General features: G+C 44.2%; 1 protein-coding gene across 1 annotated transcript in view; it reads right to left on the bottom strand.

The window, feature by feature from the left end:
- LOC138249537 (2-oxoglutarate receptor 1-like) overlaps window positions 1-16,441 on the bottom strand; it is a 189,373-nt gene extending 172,932 nt beyond the window's left edge. The window contains exon 1 of the mRNA XM_069203487.1: window positions 16,310-16,441. Within this exon, the coding sequence (XP_069059588.1) occupies window positions 16,310-16,342 (33 nt within the window). The 5' untranslated portion in view covers window positions 16,343-16,441. The remainder of the gene's footprint in view (window positions 1-16,309) is intronic.
- Window positions 16,442-16,572: the final 131 nt, after the last annotated feature.

The following is a 16,572-nucleotide window of genomic DNA, read 5'->3' as shown; positions in this document are numbered from 1 at the left end:
TTCTATTATTAAAGAGAATGGCCCTATCATAGTAACTTTTACAGCAAATGATGTGTAATTAATTGCCATTGCATAATGGTGTAATTTTGGGAATTTCTCATAACAAGCACAGCACACTGAGATTATGCTGACCTTACACACCCTAGACAATGCTGTCCTCATCACAGATAAAGATGACCCCTGCTTCCTGATATTTTTGGAACTCTCTGCAGCCATTGACACAGTTGACTGTCCCACCCTCATATGCACCCTGGAGACTCTAATTAAATTTACCGGCAATGTCCTTCACTGGTTCTCCACATACCTTTCTGCTAACACAAGTTTGTTCACATGGGCACTTTGAGGTCCCAAAAGATTCCTGTCACCTACAAAGACCCCCCAACCTCCAAACTATCCTCGTCATCTTCAGTTTCTAAACGGAGGTGCTTGGTGCTCTACTCACAGCCAACAGCATCGAGATTCAACAAAATGCTGATGATATAGATATCTACTTGAAAGTCTCCTCTGACTCAGACTTCCAATACCTCAGACACTGCCTGCACATCATCTAGACCTGGATGTCCATCACCTACCTGAAGCTCAACTGAAATAAGACCAATTTTCTGTTATCTCCAAAGAACAATAAACAAGAAACTGTACAAATCTGGCTCAATGACATGAACTTTGACGGTTCAAGCTCCACATTTCAACGCCTGCCAATTCACTTGGATTCACTCTGTACACCTACTTCACCCTCAAAGAGCACATTATCAAAAAACACAGAGATTGCCTAGTGGCAGCTCTCTCTAATAAGGAAAGGGAAACCATTCCCTTAGAGAGACAACTTCAGAACTGCTGTGCAGGAACTCACACCGTTACATCTAGATTGTGGTAAGGCCCTTCACCGTGGTTTCCAGACTGCATATTGGCACCCATTAAGGGCATCCTACATGCTGCAGCATGTCTCATTCAGGGCTCGAAGAAATATGATCAGGTCATCCCCATCTAGTAGACCTCTATCCGCTCCCCTTACAAGCCTTCATCACCTTCAAAACCAACTGCATAATTTAGAAAGCCATTACAACTAACACCCTCCACTAATCTTGTGGACAAGCTTGCCACCTCTGGGTATTTTCTGCACAAGTGCAGCCAGGACACCATCAAACAGCATACCATGAAGTGTAAAAAATGAAAAAGCAAAGCAGAAGGCCTTTTCCATTTATGCATCCTGGGTTGGGAACAACATCCCTGCGTCCTTCAAGACCAGCCAAATGCCTTCATCCCTGCATTCTCTTCTATTCATAAGAAGTGAGAAAATGACTTTTGCATCATAAATATTAGTAAATCAGGTATTTTTGCAGCTCTTTGCAAATGGGCATTTTATGCTGTGATGGCTTAGTACATTAGTTGCAGCACAAAATAGAGGTGGGGTTGCAAAGCAGTTGGTGTGCAAAAAACACTCTGATGCTTTGCGAACCCATCTTGGCACATTGGGTACAAAATACCTTGTTATACATGAAAAGGTTATTGCAAGTTACGTCAGAATTATGTGTTTTTATAAAGTTGAATCATGCATTTGCATGATCAATTATCTCCTCAGTGACTTGCAATATTCTTACAATATAAATTTGTGGGTACGTATTGAAAATATCTAAATGTAAAACCAAGCTAGTAAATGTGATTTTATATTTTAATGGTACTTAGCTATACCTTATGCACCATCCTCATTTTGACTGCTATCTCTGAATGTTTATAAGCTATGAAACACATTTCCTCTTACACTATAATTGATTCTGACCACTGATTTAATCTGCATTTTACATCAATAAACTTTGTTTCATTAGATGCTACACTGTTATTTGCACTTTCTGCATCACTTTGGAAAAACAGTATTATAGAAATAAAATGCAGAACATGAGCAAAAAATAAACATTTATTGCATATAGGGTTTCACCTGGCCGGTTTTGTAACCGGTATTTCAATGTCTCAGCAGGCACAGAAATTAGGAAAATCACCTAAAGTCAGTATTTATTCCCTTATCAGCATATCATTTAAACAGTAAATGTAGGATGAAACCAGTTTAAAATGGGCTCAACAGTTACTTTAATAATCCCTGACTGATAATTAAAATAAACAAAAGAGAAAGACCACGTTAAAAATAAATAGAGAAAACTTCATATCAAGATCTAATGAGGAATTATGTCTAGGCCTTTGCAGAATGTTAAAATGTGAACAGATGGCCAGCGTTTTTCTCTGAGGAAGATGGCAGCCCTAATTATCATATCATTTATTTTCCAATGCATAAAATTGCATTCTTTGTTTCAAATATCCTCGTCTCACTTCATCGATCCTAGTTTATTACCCGAATGGTCTGCTTTTGGTCAAAATTGACATAAAAATTAATTATTACAAAAAACATTGTGCATAGGATTCCTCCAAAACTGAATCTGGCACTGTACAAAATTCGTCAACATGATTAACAAAACACAAGAAAAACGTTTATACAAAATATTTATGGACGTTTATCCATCCATCAGCCAAATAAATAGTGCATAGTGTCTGCCATTCATCCATTGACTGGCAAAATAGCACATAATTTCTGCTATTCGGCCAGTGGCTGGTTAAGTATCTAAAACTTCACTGTTTATCAGGCTGCAGGCTAAATAGTACAGATGATGTACTATTTTACCTGAGTCTGGAGAAATAGTGTGGAGAAAGTTTTTTTATGTAGCTAGAAATGAAAATAAGAGGCCCCTTACAGTGGCAGAGTGGTGGACATCTTGTAATGGGAGGGCAGGAAAGTCTGTGAAACATTTGAAAGTAGGTTCATATACAAAAGTATGTGCAAATGTAAATGCATGAATTAAGCTAAGTTGTGTACAGATTTACCAAAAAAACAGTAATACCAATTTTGAAATAAATATAGTTACCTTAATACATTATATCAATAAGAAATTCAGGAATTAAAAACATCTTTCTTAAGAGCTTCAGTAAATGGCACACAGAATATTTGGAGTATTTGGCTGTCTGAAAAGGATAATGAGTATGGTTGTAATGCATGCTACTTAAATGTTTTCTTCATTCATAAGAATACATTGGTTTTTTTTATGTGCATGATCCTCCTTTTTGTGATAATTAAGGATTGCACTCATTTTGGGTTTCCTATGGAAGGCATTTTGCTACTTTTTGGCATCTTTTTAAAGGGGGTTTGTTTTTACTTTGTATTTCAGACATGGTACACAGCAGCGGTGCAGAGAGATAGGTGGTATTGGGCCACAGAGGGAGGGCTAGGTTCCTAAGGCAGCTGTTGACAGGGGACAAGTGCTTTCCGGCATTTGCAAGAGCTAAATTGGGTGAAACATGGGAATTGGGCATCAATAGAACAGGAGAAGTGAAAGCAGGAGACAGGTGAGCAAATCATCTACGTAAACCAGGTAGGAAGCATATATTCACTCAGCTGCCAGCTGAATACACACACTCTGTCACTCTTTTCATGCAGCAGAATGGGGTTAAGGCAGAAATGCTTACTGGTCACATGTCATGAGTAGCCTCTTCAGCCACACTGACCATTACGTCACTCGCCCAATATGCCTTGGGAATCACAGTGTTGTTTAACCATGTTAAGCACTAGTTTAAGTGGGGTGGGTCCTCATTTCTGTCCTTCACAGGATTGCCTCTGCATAAAAATCTAGATTGAAAAAAAAAGAAATCTGAGTGACATGTTTGGAGCCTTTGCCTCACTTAAGTTATAATGGAGGGGCATGGAGAAAGGAATATGACTGGAGTAAAAGGATGATGACCATTAGGAGGAAAAGGACCAGGAGGTGAACCATCTAGAAGACTAGAACTACCTGATTTTTGAGGACCAAGACAAGAAGGACCAAGACCAAGGGAGATCTAATCCACCAGGACCAGGGTGACTAAGGTCAGAGGGGACCTTGCGCAAACAGACAAGGAGGAACACAGTCAGGGGAGACAGGACTAGGAGTATTGGGACCAGGATGAGAAGGATCAGGAACATGTGGAAGAGGGGGATCAGAACCCATTTATCCAGGGCCCAAAGTAATGGAAGGACTGGGGATAGGAAGAACAGAAGACTATAAATCAGCAAGATGAGGGCTAGGAGGGTCAGAGAAAACCGACCAGAGGGATGGGGCGGACCAGGACCAAGAGCAGCAGGCCCAGGTGGATAGATTCAGGAGGATCACTACCACAGAAATAATGGGATGAGGGGCCAGAGGCAGGAGGGTCAGATCCATTGAGATCAGATCAAGGAGGATCAGATGTCAGACCCAGAAGCACCATGAATAGAAAGACCACAACTAGAAGGACCAGGGCTAACAGGACTATATGACCTTATATCAGCAGAATAAGGAAAAATAGAAAGGCCCAGGAAGTCCAAGTCCACTGGGACCAGGAGCAGAAGTTCCATGAGGGGCTGGCTAGAATGACAAGGACTTTATCGAGTGGCATAAACTGCACCACAGGCTCTAGGAGGACCCGCGAAGTGGAACAAGGAAAATCAGACTTTGGAGGAAATCGTTAGGACAACAATGACAGAGGGGACCACGGTCAGATGGGCAAGAACAAGGTGAAACAGGCACACCATGAGACCAGGAGGACTCAAAGGACTAAGATGGGGCAGACAGACAATGAAATAGAAGGACATGGCCAATGGAATCAACACCAGGTCTAGGAGAACCAGACAAAAGAGTACCAGAACTAAGAAGAGCAATTGGGAGACAAGGAGCAAAAGGATTAGGATCAGACAAACCTGGGGGTACTAGATAAACCAGGGGAGCAAGACAGGGAGGACAGGGGGACCAGTAGGAAGAAAGAAGTCAGGACTGTGAGACTGTGAAATAGGAGAACCAGGATCCAGGGGACTAGGGGCAAGAATACATAGAAATGATGACCAGATGGACCAGGATCAAGAAGGCCAGGACCATGAAGTTTTAAGGCTGAGATAAATAAGAGGTCCTGATCAATTAGAAGTAGGAAATGCTAAAATGATGAGTGGTGGGCCAGGTCAAATTATTTCAGAACTATGAGGACAAGGAGTAGTTGGACTAGGCCAAGGGGGATACTGAGAAGACTCTTTAAGATCAGCAACAGAAGAGCAATTCAGTAGGACCAGGAGGCTAGGATACTCAGACAGGGACCATAAAGCCCAGAAGGGGACAGGACCATGGGCACTAGAGGGGCCCACGCAATGAGGATTAGGTGTACTAAAAGGATCATGATCAGGAGGACTGGAAACAGGGCTGAGTGTCATGAAGATCAGAGCCTAGGGTCTATCATCTTGTGTAGCTGGATCAGGGTGAGGAGGATCTGCTGAAAGAAGGACAACCAGAGCTAGAAAGTCCAAGGGGACTTGACAAGGGTGTCCAGGAGGACCAGGACCAAAATGACTAGCCTCCGGAGGACCCAAACAATGACAATCAGGATCACGATGGCCAAGACTAGTGGATGCAGTGTCAGGAGTATCAACAGGACAAGGAACACAGTCAGGAGAACCAGGACAACCCCAAATGTCAGGACAAGAACTAGGAGTATCAGGAAATGAGAGGCAGATGGACCAAGTAGGCCAGTAGGACCAAGACGTGTGGTACCAGGCCGAGGAGATATTGAGTAAAAAGAACAAGGACAAAGAAACCAGGGTCAAGAGGACCAGAAAGGAACAGGTCCAGGAGGGGCCAAGATGGTGTACAATCAGGAAGGGCCAGGATGGCAAGAAGACAAACTTTATGATAACCAGCATGAGAGGACAAGAAGAAGAATGTCAATACAACCAGAATCAAGGAGACCATGACTAGAATAGCCAGCTGTACCAAGTGCAGAAGAACTAGAAATAAGAGAACCCAAACTATAGCGACCAAAACAAAGAAGTTCAGGTTCACTGGGAAATGAATCAGGGGAAGGACAAGGACTATGAAAAACAGGAAAAGGGGATCCAGGACCAGGAGGACCAGGGAATGAGACCAGAAACCCAGTTAACCAGAGGCAGAAGGATTATCTCCAAGAGGAGCAGGAAACAGGGGACCATGATCAAGAGGACCTGGAACATAAAGGACCACAATCTGGCATTCCTGGGCCAGCAGGACAAGAGTGATGAGAAACAGCAGGATCAGAACACAGGAGATCAGGATGACCACGGACAGGAGGACGAGTCTGGATGGCTAGGAACAAGATGCAAGAGGACAAGAGCCAGGAGAACCAGGGCCATAGCAAGAAGGACTAGAAGGTTCATAAACAGGAGGGCCAGGTACAAGCCTAGAAGTGCCGGGGGACCAAGACCAGGGGACAAGGGCTGAGAGTATCACATGGAACAGAAGACCAGGATCTGGGGTTTTCAGGACAAGGGTGAAGAAGATCAGGAGGAGCAGGATGGCCAGTGCCAGGAAGTCCAATGCTACTGGACCTGGATTGCCAAGAGGACCAGGAGAAAAATGACAAGGATCAGAAAGACCCAAACAAAGAGAACCAGGAGGGCTGGACCACTGGACATAGTGCCAGAAGGTCCATTAGTTCAAGGCACAGATACTAAGAGGGTCAGCCTAAGAGGACAGGGACTCGAGAAACTGGATGAACCAAGATGACAAATATGACCACAAGCTGGTATATCAAGAATCAGATGAAAAAGGTACGGAGGAAAAGGAAATGCTTAGAGAAGGGGGTGGAAGGACCAGGATCCTAGAGGACCAGTACAAGGAGAACTCAGTATACAAAGACCCAAACTAGGAGGACCAGAATCAAGAGAATCATGTGGGCACAACATCAGGAAGAGAACAAGGACCGTGACGAGTGGGAATAGGGAACTAGATGCAAAGTGAAGATGACTGGGAAAACAGGAGCTGGTGTATCAGGAGCAGACACCCATACAACCACATCCAGAAGGACAAGAGCTAAGAGGAGCAGGTCAGGGGGGACCAGTGGTACCCTAACCAAGAAAACAAAGAAAAATGAGGCACAGAGGCCGGGAATGATGAAGATCTGACTACTAGGACAAGAAGGACCAACGTGAAGAGAAAAAGGAGGACTAAGACAAGGGGGCAGAATGATATCATCCCTGATCCCCAAACCAGGTGGCTAAGAACAGTATGACTAGAACACGGAGGATCAGGATTAAGAGGACAGTTTAGTGGAGAATGAGATTGATAAGGAGCAGGAGGACTTGGAGTACCAAGTCAAGGGGTATCATGATCAAATGGAGAAAGACCAGGTGAACTAGTCTATCAGGTGCAGTCGAATTAGGGCAATTAGGACAAGAGACCATATGGAGAAGGCTTGAGTGGACTAAAAGGATCAGAATAAGCAGGGCTAGGAACAGGCCTAGGAAGACTTGGGGCCAGAACCAGGACCAAGATAGCCAGACCCGGTCCATTTGGAAGTACTGGTGACCAGGACCATTGGAAGCAGGACCAAAAGGGCATGGACCACATTCAGGAGGAACAGAGTGACCCAAAACCAGAAGGACTAAGTGCCAGACCCAGGACAATCAGGACAAGAAGGCCAGTTGGAGAAACACCCAGTAGACCAGCAGGATCAGGCTAGGGAGGATCAGTAGGACCAGAACAAAGGGGACCAGGTCCGGGGACCCAGAAAGAAACAATATAAGGAAGAAGTTGGACAAGGAAGACCCGTGTCAGGAAAGACTAGAACAAGGAGCACCAGATTGGAGAAGCCAGTACCAGGTTGGCCAAAGCTAGAGGGACCAGAGCCAGCAGGAGGACAAAGAGGACAAAACAGCCCAGAAAAAAGGACAGGGACCAGGAAGAAGACCAAGATCAGAAGGCATAGAAGAACCAGGAGAATAAGGGAAAAGATTGGTAGAAGGAGTAGACTTATATGATTGCAGGGCACATGTTGTATAATATCTTTTTTGTAAATGATTCCTAGTCATGCTTCTTGTGCTGTCAATCCCTTTAACCCCCCCCCCCCCACCTTTTAGGCCCCTATATAGTACTTATGGCAAGTAGTTGCTGACAAATCAGAACATATAAAGTGAGTAAAAAGTCTGGGCTGTTGCATCCTGAGTGATAGCATACATTGTATGATGCTGGCACAATGGTCTGAAGATGAATCAGGGGACCGAGGGGCTGACATTTGTTGCTGCAGTGTATAGGTGGATGGGGGAAAAGGAAGACTGTCTGTGAAGGATAGCAAAAAGAGTTTGAGAAATTCAAAGGGAAGTGAGCAAAAACTGTTAATGGCTATCATAGGGGGTCAAAAGATAATGGCAATCAGGAAAGTGAAATTCAGGAGTATAAGAAGGCCTGATGAGCAGAAGATTCAGACAGGGAGCCTTTTGATAGAAGGGCTCTGATGGTCCATGGAGAGATTTTGAGTAACTGTGAGTATCTGTGTTATCCATGAGCTTCCAGTCCATCAGTGGTAGCTTCATCATCAGGTGAGAGGTCTATAAAATACTTAGGGCAAGTTGAAGAGTGGTAGAGGTACATTTATGGCAGAAGCATTTGGAAGGCCTGCACAGAGACTCTGAGTTTCAACACCAATAGAGTAGTCTGTGTGACTTTCAGACCTTTGTGTTACCATTCCAAGTGATTGTACGTATGGTGGATGTGTAGCAAGTGGGTAGAAGTAAAACTCTCTATGTGGTGACTGTCTGAGCACTGAAAGGACCATTAGGGTGCACCTTGGATGACCTTTGGTTTAGCATGGCACATGGTGTAGAATATTTATAGCTTTAGATACAGCTTCTCCAGACAGTGGGAGTGTATTGACGATATCCCATGTGGCTGGAGGGTGGAGACCCAGTCACTGACATGAGGAAGTATGGAGAAAGGGATACACAAAGAAGTTCAATGAAATCCTTGTTAGCAATGGGCTGCTGATTAGTTCTTCCAGAGCAAGATACTAGATACTAGATTTTAGTATAGAGGGGTAGTTCAGCTGTTTCTGTGCTTAAAGGTGAGGATGTTTCTAGTCAGCTCTTTTGTCTGTGCCTGATGACTGCTTCAGGAAGGCTGATGACAGCCAGGTATGGATATCTTACACTTCATTGTGACTTTTTTTTGGATACTCCTGCCTGGAGCAAACATTAATGCTACCTAGTGTGTCAGTCATTACCTTGCACAAAGGCAGTGTATGAGCTGCAGCCAGAATCTACATTTGGAAAAGAATCACCCCAAACCAATTCTGAATCCTTAAATAGTGAATCCACATCCTCTGTCTGAAAAATTAGTCTGCGAATGAGACTTTAAAATGATCAATTAATAGGTCACAAGAATGTAGATATCAAAAAGCCTTTTTATTCACTGTGTCTTTTTTCCTACAACATTTGTAATAAAATCAGTGATTAAAACATCTATCTCAGTTTCTTTTGTTCTGTGTCTTTGATGCCTGTATGTCTTTCTCTAACCTACTAGGAATAGACTGTCATATTCCAATATTCAATTCAATTAGTTACAGTCCCATTTCTTCGCTAGTAAAGAAGATATTATCCATGAGTTGAACATATGGCGGGGATTATTTGACACCTCCAGATGCTTCCCTCCTTAGCTTACTTCACAAAATGCTTCCCTTTCCTGAGAGAAAGAAGGGGCAATTGCCATTTTTGATATGTAGCCTGAATGTTCATCCTCCTTCCTTTAAGAATAACCTCCTTTTATTTCCTTGGAAATTTCTTCCTTGAGAGAAGAAAAGCCAATGGTCATGTCCGACTTGAAACCTGATTGCTACCCATCTGCCATCTCTATTTCTCTCCTTTATACAGGGTGGACTTCAAAGAGGATCAGGAAGGGCCCAGAGCTGGTGGAGTTCCATGTAGAGGAAATGATCCCCAACATCCCCAGGATTCTGATTTGGTGATCAGCTATAAGAGCCAACTCTAACTCTGCTCCTTTTATAACCTGGCTCCTCCACCTTCTCTCCTCCAATTCCTGGGTCATTGGTGAAGGCTTTGGGAAAGGTGGTGCAGAGTACTACAGTTTGCTATGTCATCCCTTGTGTAGCCTAGATTGGAATTGGGGTTGACTCCCTCTCCAACTTTCAGACACTTCTGGCCTGTCCACAGGAGTTGACCGCAGCAGCTCAGTTCTTGGTTGTTTCATCAAAGCCATCAGCAGTCTCTGCTCTTTAAATCCAATGTAACGTTATTATTTACCTGCTGTACCTCCTTCATTGTTGCCTATGTCATGTAAGATACCGGTTGGGCAGGGTCTTTTTTAACACTTGTTTATGGAGCCTAAACCACATCACTTTGCTCATGTTCCAGATTCTTTATGATCAAGTAGGGAAGAGCTATGCAGAGTACTCGAATAGCTGCTGTGCGACCATGGATGGTGTCTGCATGACATCCAGTCTTCCAGAGGTAAGGGGACATCACCTGAAGTCTGCACTTCTTACTGGATACGCTGATGGTCTGCCTAGTACCTAGAAGGCTGACTGTGCCTTCTCAGAGAGGGGTGAAGAGTGCCTGGCCATGCAGGAGGAGAGACTGACTGTTCAAGAGGTTAAGCCGAGCATGTTCCAGGCATGAGAAAAACACAGAAGAAGCTAACTCCAAGACGGAGCAAAGTCAGGAGTTGACCCATGTTATAAGAGATCCCAGTTTGCCTGAATGGTGCCCATAGAGAACTGGGCCAAGACATTCATTGAAAAAGCAACATTGTTTTGTCTGGCATCCATGCCATGTTTTAAGAGTCTGGTGTATCACTGCCGGATGCTGGGGCTGCAGTGCAAGAGATGATGTTTTCACCACCAATGCCTAATGGATCATCTGTTCTGAGAGGCTGCAACAGCTGAGTATGATCACCTGTTGAAGATCTGGCCTGAGGGCTGCACTGCTAAGACCAAACAGCCATCTGCATCCAGTCAGAAATGTTGCACCTGCTGAATATGAGTGTACACCATGCAGGAGTGTCATACCCTGTTCAGCAGCCCTTGTGCTGAGTGAAACTGCCACTGCAGTCCTACATCATTGTAGTCTCCACTGTAGGAGCAGATAGCAGAATGTTCTCCCTAATCTCGTGCCAAGCTGGTAAAGAAGTGCCTAACCATGAGAAGACAGAGAAACTGAGGCTCAGATTTGTGGGCTTTTGGCACAGGGCAGAGCAGCAAGTCACCTTGCTGCGCTGCGTCAAAGGGGAAAGGGCAGGAATGTGCCTTATCTATGCAATACAGCACATTCCTGTCCTTCCTCACTGCGCTGGTGCTGCTTTGGCAACCTAGCTCCAATGCCGGCACCTTGCACCATTGTGCAGTGGTGTCTACATTGTAGGAAATGTTATTTTTATGCAGGAAGGGGCACCTTCCTGCACGAAAAAATGTAAATGTAAATTTTGCACTTGTATAGCGCACTACTCACCCGTTAGGGTCTCAAGGCGCTGTACTCATACCGCTATGGAACCCCTCCTGGCTTTCCCCTGTGAGGTGCCCACTCCTGGGCACCCCCAGGGTGAAGCCAGGCATCCAAGCGCTGTTGGGGCCGTTGTGGAGATTAAGCAAGCTATTGCCCAGAGTTGCAGAGTGGGACCCATTAATTAGATTAGGCACCGATGCGAGAATTATCTGGTCCAAGGGAATTGAGCCCAAGACCTGCCGAAGCGGGACTTGAACCCTGGTCTTGAGCCAGATCTCTGCCTCAGGGTCTGCCGCTCTAACCATTGTGCCACACTTCTCCACAAAACAATCCTGCAAGGCTTTTTGCTCCCTCTATCTGAGCTGCAGAATGCAGCAGAGATAGAAAGAGTAAACAACCAGGAGAAATAAAGATATTTCTCCTTGTTGCTCCTCCCCTGGGGAGGTGTAAGGTTTTGGTACACCCCAGGTTAACAGGCTCCTGTATATCTTGATGTGTGTCAAAATCCTTGGATGTTGCATGGGAACACCCACTGCAATGCCCATGGAACACCTCCCTAATGTAGAGTATGGTAAAGCGGCGATTTGCACTCCATTGCCTTACTCCATATCTATGAGACCATTCAAAGATACACAAAGTGGCTTTGCGTGGGCTCATAGATATGGTTGAAAGTGACACAACAGCAGAGAAAGCCTCTCATGAATATGCCCCTGAATTTGCACAGGCAAATCTGCCATTACGAATGGTAGAATTTGCCTGTGTGAATTTGTAGTAGCTCAAAGTGTTGACTTGATCTATGCATTGACTAGAACCAGATTTATTGGCTTTTGGTGCAGAGCAGCACAGCAAGACACCTTGCTGCACAGCCTTGTCCAAAGGGAAAGTCCTGGAATGCACTGTATCTATGCAATACGGTACATTCCTGTCCTTTCCCACTGTGTTGGTGCCATTTTGGATGCCTAGCGCCAATGCAGACACTCTTGCACGATTGTGCAAGGGTGTCTGCATTGCAGGCAGGGTTGTTTTTGTGCAGAAAGGGGCACTTTCCTGCATGAAAACGATCTTGTGAAGCATTTTACTCTTTCTATGTGTGCTGCAGAATGCAGCACAGATAGAACATGGAAAAATGAGGAGAAATAAAGATATTTCTCCTTGTTGCTCCTCCCCTGGGGTGGAGGGGTGTAAGGTTTTGGCGCATTTCCAAGTTTACAGGCTCTTGTAAATCTGGGGATGCGTCAAAATCCACGGGTCTTGTATGGAAGCACCAACCGCAATGCCCATGGAATGCCTCCCTAACGCAGAGTAAAGCAAAGTAGGACCAATATATAAAGTATATCAATCAAAATAAGGACTTGCATTTAAATATGATTTTTTTTAAATAATCCTATAAGCTGTGCATGTCCAATGTGCTTGTGTTTGTGATTAGTGTGTTAATAATCAAAATAAATTATGAATATTTTTAAAAAGTACAGGCTTCCACTTTTAAAGATTATCTATTTGAGAACTGCTGCCGATATGGAAGGGTATATGAATACCACATCAACTATTTTGACTTTTCTAAAGTTCTCCACCAAGAATTCAAGTTGAATATGCTGCACATAATAGTTTACACGTGGACAGAAGCATTACAGTATCAACCTCTTTTTACAAATTACTTTCAGTTTTCTATTACCTTGTATTGATTGTCATAATAATAAGGGAAAAGTAACTAGGGAAGCAATTGAATAAGTCACTATAAGATATGCACACAATGTAATTGGCTTCAGATCAGGTTACTTTGCCACCCGTCACATACTTTGTTTATCTATATTGTGCCAGAGTCATCAGGAAAGTATGGTTGGTCAGAGAGTACTACTTTCTGCAGTTGATGGTTCTCTGTGGTATGGCTACATAAAAAGAATCCAGACTATTACATAGATGTAACTCCAGTTATCATTAGAGGGATTACCCTTTTTTTCCCCTTGCACATGAACATACATAGCTCAGATTAAAGGATGATGGTACATATCTGCAAGTTTGACTGCATCTATCTTACATTTTTCTGCCACTCTCCACTTATAAGCGAACTTCCAAGATTCTTGTCACACGAATAGAGCATTCTTTTGAACCTCTCATATGATACCCAATACTTTTCATATAGACCATGCTACAAACACACAACCTACCAACCAAGCATAACCTCCATGAAGACGGTACGTCTGAAATGCAACTCTGTCTCCCTTAAAACTCTCTGCTTCATTGTATGTTTAAACACAGCCACTAGCTTGTTATGAAATGATAGGGACACATTTCTGTCCCTCACACTTAATATCCAGTGTTTCTCACATAGGCCCCACAACAACAACCAGGCACAATAAACATGGTTACCCTGAAGGGGCCTTACCAGGGGCAAGAAACACTGCACAAATTTTGCAATACAAAGTAGTGCAAACCTGGAGAAATGCTTCTCCTTTTGTAATCCAAATTTCCCTGGATTCTGAAGCCAAGAATTAGTGGTCAGATGAGTATGAACTGGCCAAAGTTGTTTTGTTGATTCAAGTCAAGACAGAATTCACCATCTATTCTCATTGCCTTGGAAACAACTAAAACATAAGACGAGAGAACCACGGCACTCATTAAGACATAGGCGATAAAGGCCACCAACCGCCACAGCAACAGCCGCCAAAAGACTGTTGCCGTGGCTATCAGCCGACCGCCATATTATGACTGTAGCTGGAATTCCGCCAGAAGGCAGGTGGAATTCCAGCTACGGTCATGGTGGCAGACGGCAGTTAGGTGGCGCTGCTGCCAGCAGCAGCGCCATGCCAGTAGACAACCGCAGACCATATCATGATCCATGATACAGCCTTGCGGTGTTCTGCTGGTGGACGCTGCTGCTGGCAGCAGTGCCCGTCTCGTCTCTTGCTGGTGGACACTCTGCAAGCAGGTAAGTCCGGTGCTCTCACAGGGAAGGTAGGTGGGGATGTTATGTGTGTGTGGGGGTGTCTGTGTGTATGTTTCTGTGTACGTGCATGCAGGTGTGGGGCATGTGTGCATGAATGGATATGAGTGTGCATGTATGTTGTGTTGTATGAATGCGTGTGTGCGTGTATGTATGTCAGTGTGTGTGGATGTGTGTGTGCATGGATGTATGCATGGGTGGGTGAATGTGGGTATGTGTGTGTGTATGTGTGTGTATGTCTGTGCATGTAGGTGTGTGTGTATGTCGGGGGTGTCGGAAGAGGGAGGTGGAGGGTGGGGAAGGACTCTGGGGAGATGGAGGGGGGCAGGGGAGACCCCTATCAGTGCCAGGGAAGAAATTCTCTAGTAGTGATGGTGCCTACCGCCATGGTTTTTGTGGTGGTGAGAAAGCCACGGAAACCATGGCGTGGGTGGGGTCATATTCCCGTTGGCGGCCTAGTGACGGCCGCCAGGCTGGAGACTGTAGTCTCCAGCCCGGTGGTTGTTACCGCCGTGGCGGTCGGTGTGTTACATTGGCAGTTTGGCTTTTGCCAAACCACCAATGTCATAATATGGAGGTATATACCACCAGCCTGTTGGCAGTACTACCGCCACTATTACACCGACCTCCGGGGTCATAATGACCCCCTAAGTGTGTGTTCATTCAAGGCGATGGAAACGGAACAAAAGGAATAGGTTGGCAGCTTTCTGCTTATCCACCAACTACAACATAGTTTCACGGAAGTGAGCCTAGGAAGCAGTATGTACAGGTTAACATATCTACCATGGACTAAAACAGCCTACTTCAGGGGGCCACCTATTTGTGTAACACACACCCAAGCTCAATGTATGTCACCATTCACCCAGTGTCTGTAAACCACACATGCTGAGCTTCCATCATGACAGAGGCAAGACACCATAGTTTGGGGAGCTGTACAACCAATAGGTAATCTCCCCACAACCACACAGGGTACAAGTCTTGTTCTCATGCAATATGAATATGCTGCTACTAGGATCTTTCAGCCTTGGTTGATATGTCCGTAGACTATCTTACTCGGAATGTGTACAATTTGAGTGTCCCCCAGGCATAAGAGACCCCACCCAAACAGGAAAGCAAAAGGTTAGAGCACTTGCAGAGGACACACCCAATTGTTCAGTTAACTGGGGCTGGCGACACAGGGACAGGCAAAATAATAACACTGTAGGATGGTCCAGCCTTTTCAACCCATGCAATAGACTTTCTTCCCATTAATTTAGTTACACTTTTTTATTTATTTTGGGAGCGCAATTAAATAATCAATGTAAAGTCACACTCCTTACTCCCTCAACCTTAACCTCTCATGATAATTATTCTAAGAACATTTTGAATATTTCTATAAATTTCCCCAACACATTCTTTGTTAATATCACAACTAACACAACACAGGTGTAGAGGTAGAAGAATCATGTTATTGTCGGTCAATGTGGCACAGACAGTAGACTGTTAAAAAATTGCATTCTGCTTACATTAACAAGCAGAAAATATGAAGACCTGAGAATGATTGCTATTTAGCCACTGACCGCGAATAGAGTAGTTTCTTTGTTATTTGCTCGACCTCTGACCAAACAGTATAGTGTCTGTTTGTTAGACATATAATGAGTATAATAACTGTATTTTGCTGTTTGCATGGCTGCTGATCACTGCATAATGTCTGTGATGTAGTTGGATACTGGCCAAACAGTTCAGAATCTCTACTATTTTGCTAAAGGCTCGGTAAATAGTGAAGTTTATCTGCTATTTACAGGACTCCAGTCCAGACAGTGTAGAATCTTTACGATTTAGCTAGCGGCAAGATTAGTAGTTCCTTTGTTATTTGCAAGGCTGTCCGCCAAATCGTAAATAATTTCTGCTATTTAGCCTGTGGCTGTGTAAATAACAGAAAAAATAACTATTCACCCGGTTGAAGGCTAAATACCCACTACCAGTATTTATATTTGCAGATCACTAAAACACTTGTCAACAGCCGATTATGATGAGCATTATTCAAATAGAACACGGTGTGTGTGAAGTGTATCAGAGAGATGTACCTGTGGGACGCTAGCCTTCATATTCAGAACCATAAGAGCCGATCGCCGCCATTTCTTTCCTATCCTTTTTCGATGTTTTCTCAGAATGAGGACGTAATTCTTCAAGGAATGGACCGCATCTTCGCTGCCGCACCTCTCGCTAGGAGGTCTCTATTCTTCCTGTCCGTAGTGTCCACCCTCCTGAAAACAGCACTGTTAGGCGTAGAGCCGCACTGCTTTAATGTACACACTATAATCCTGTACCTATTACAGTTTCTTACCAG

This window comes from Pleurodeles waltl, chromosome 8 (genome assembly GCF_031143425.1).
Source record: "Pleurodeles waltl isolate 20211129_DDA chromosome 8, aPleWal1.hap1.20221129, whole genome shotgun sequence".
Classification (NCBI taxonomy): domain Eukaryota; kingdom Metazoa; phylum Chordata; class Amphibia; order Caudata; family Salamandridae; genus Pleurodeles; species Pleurodeles waltl.
This window is presented reverse-complemented; position numbering and strand designations above follow the sequence as displayed.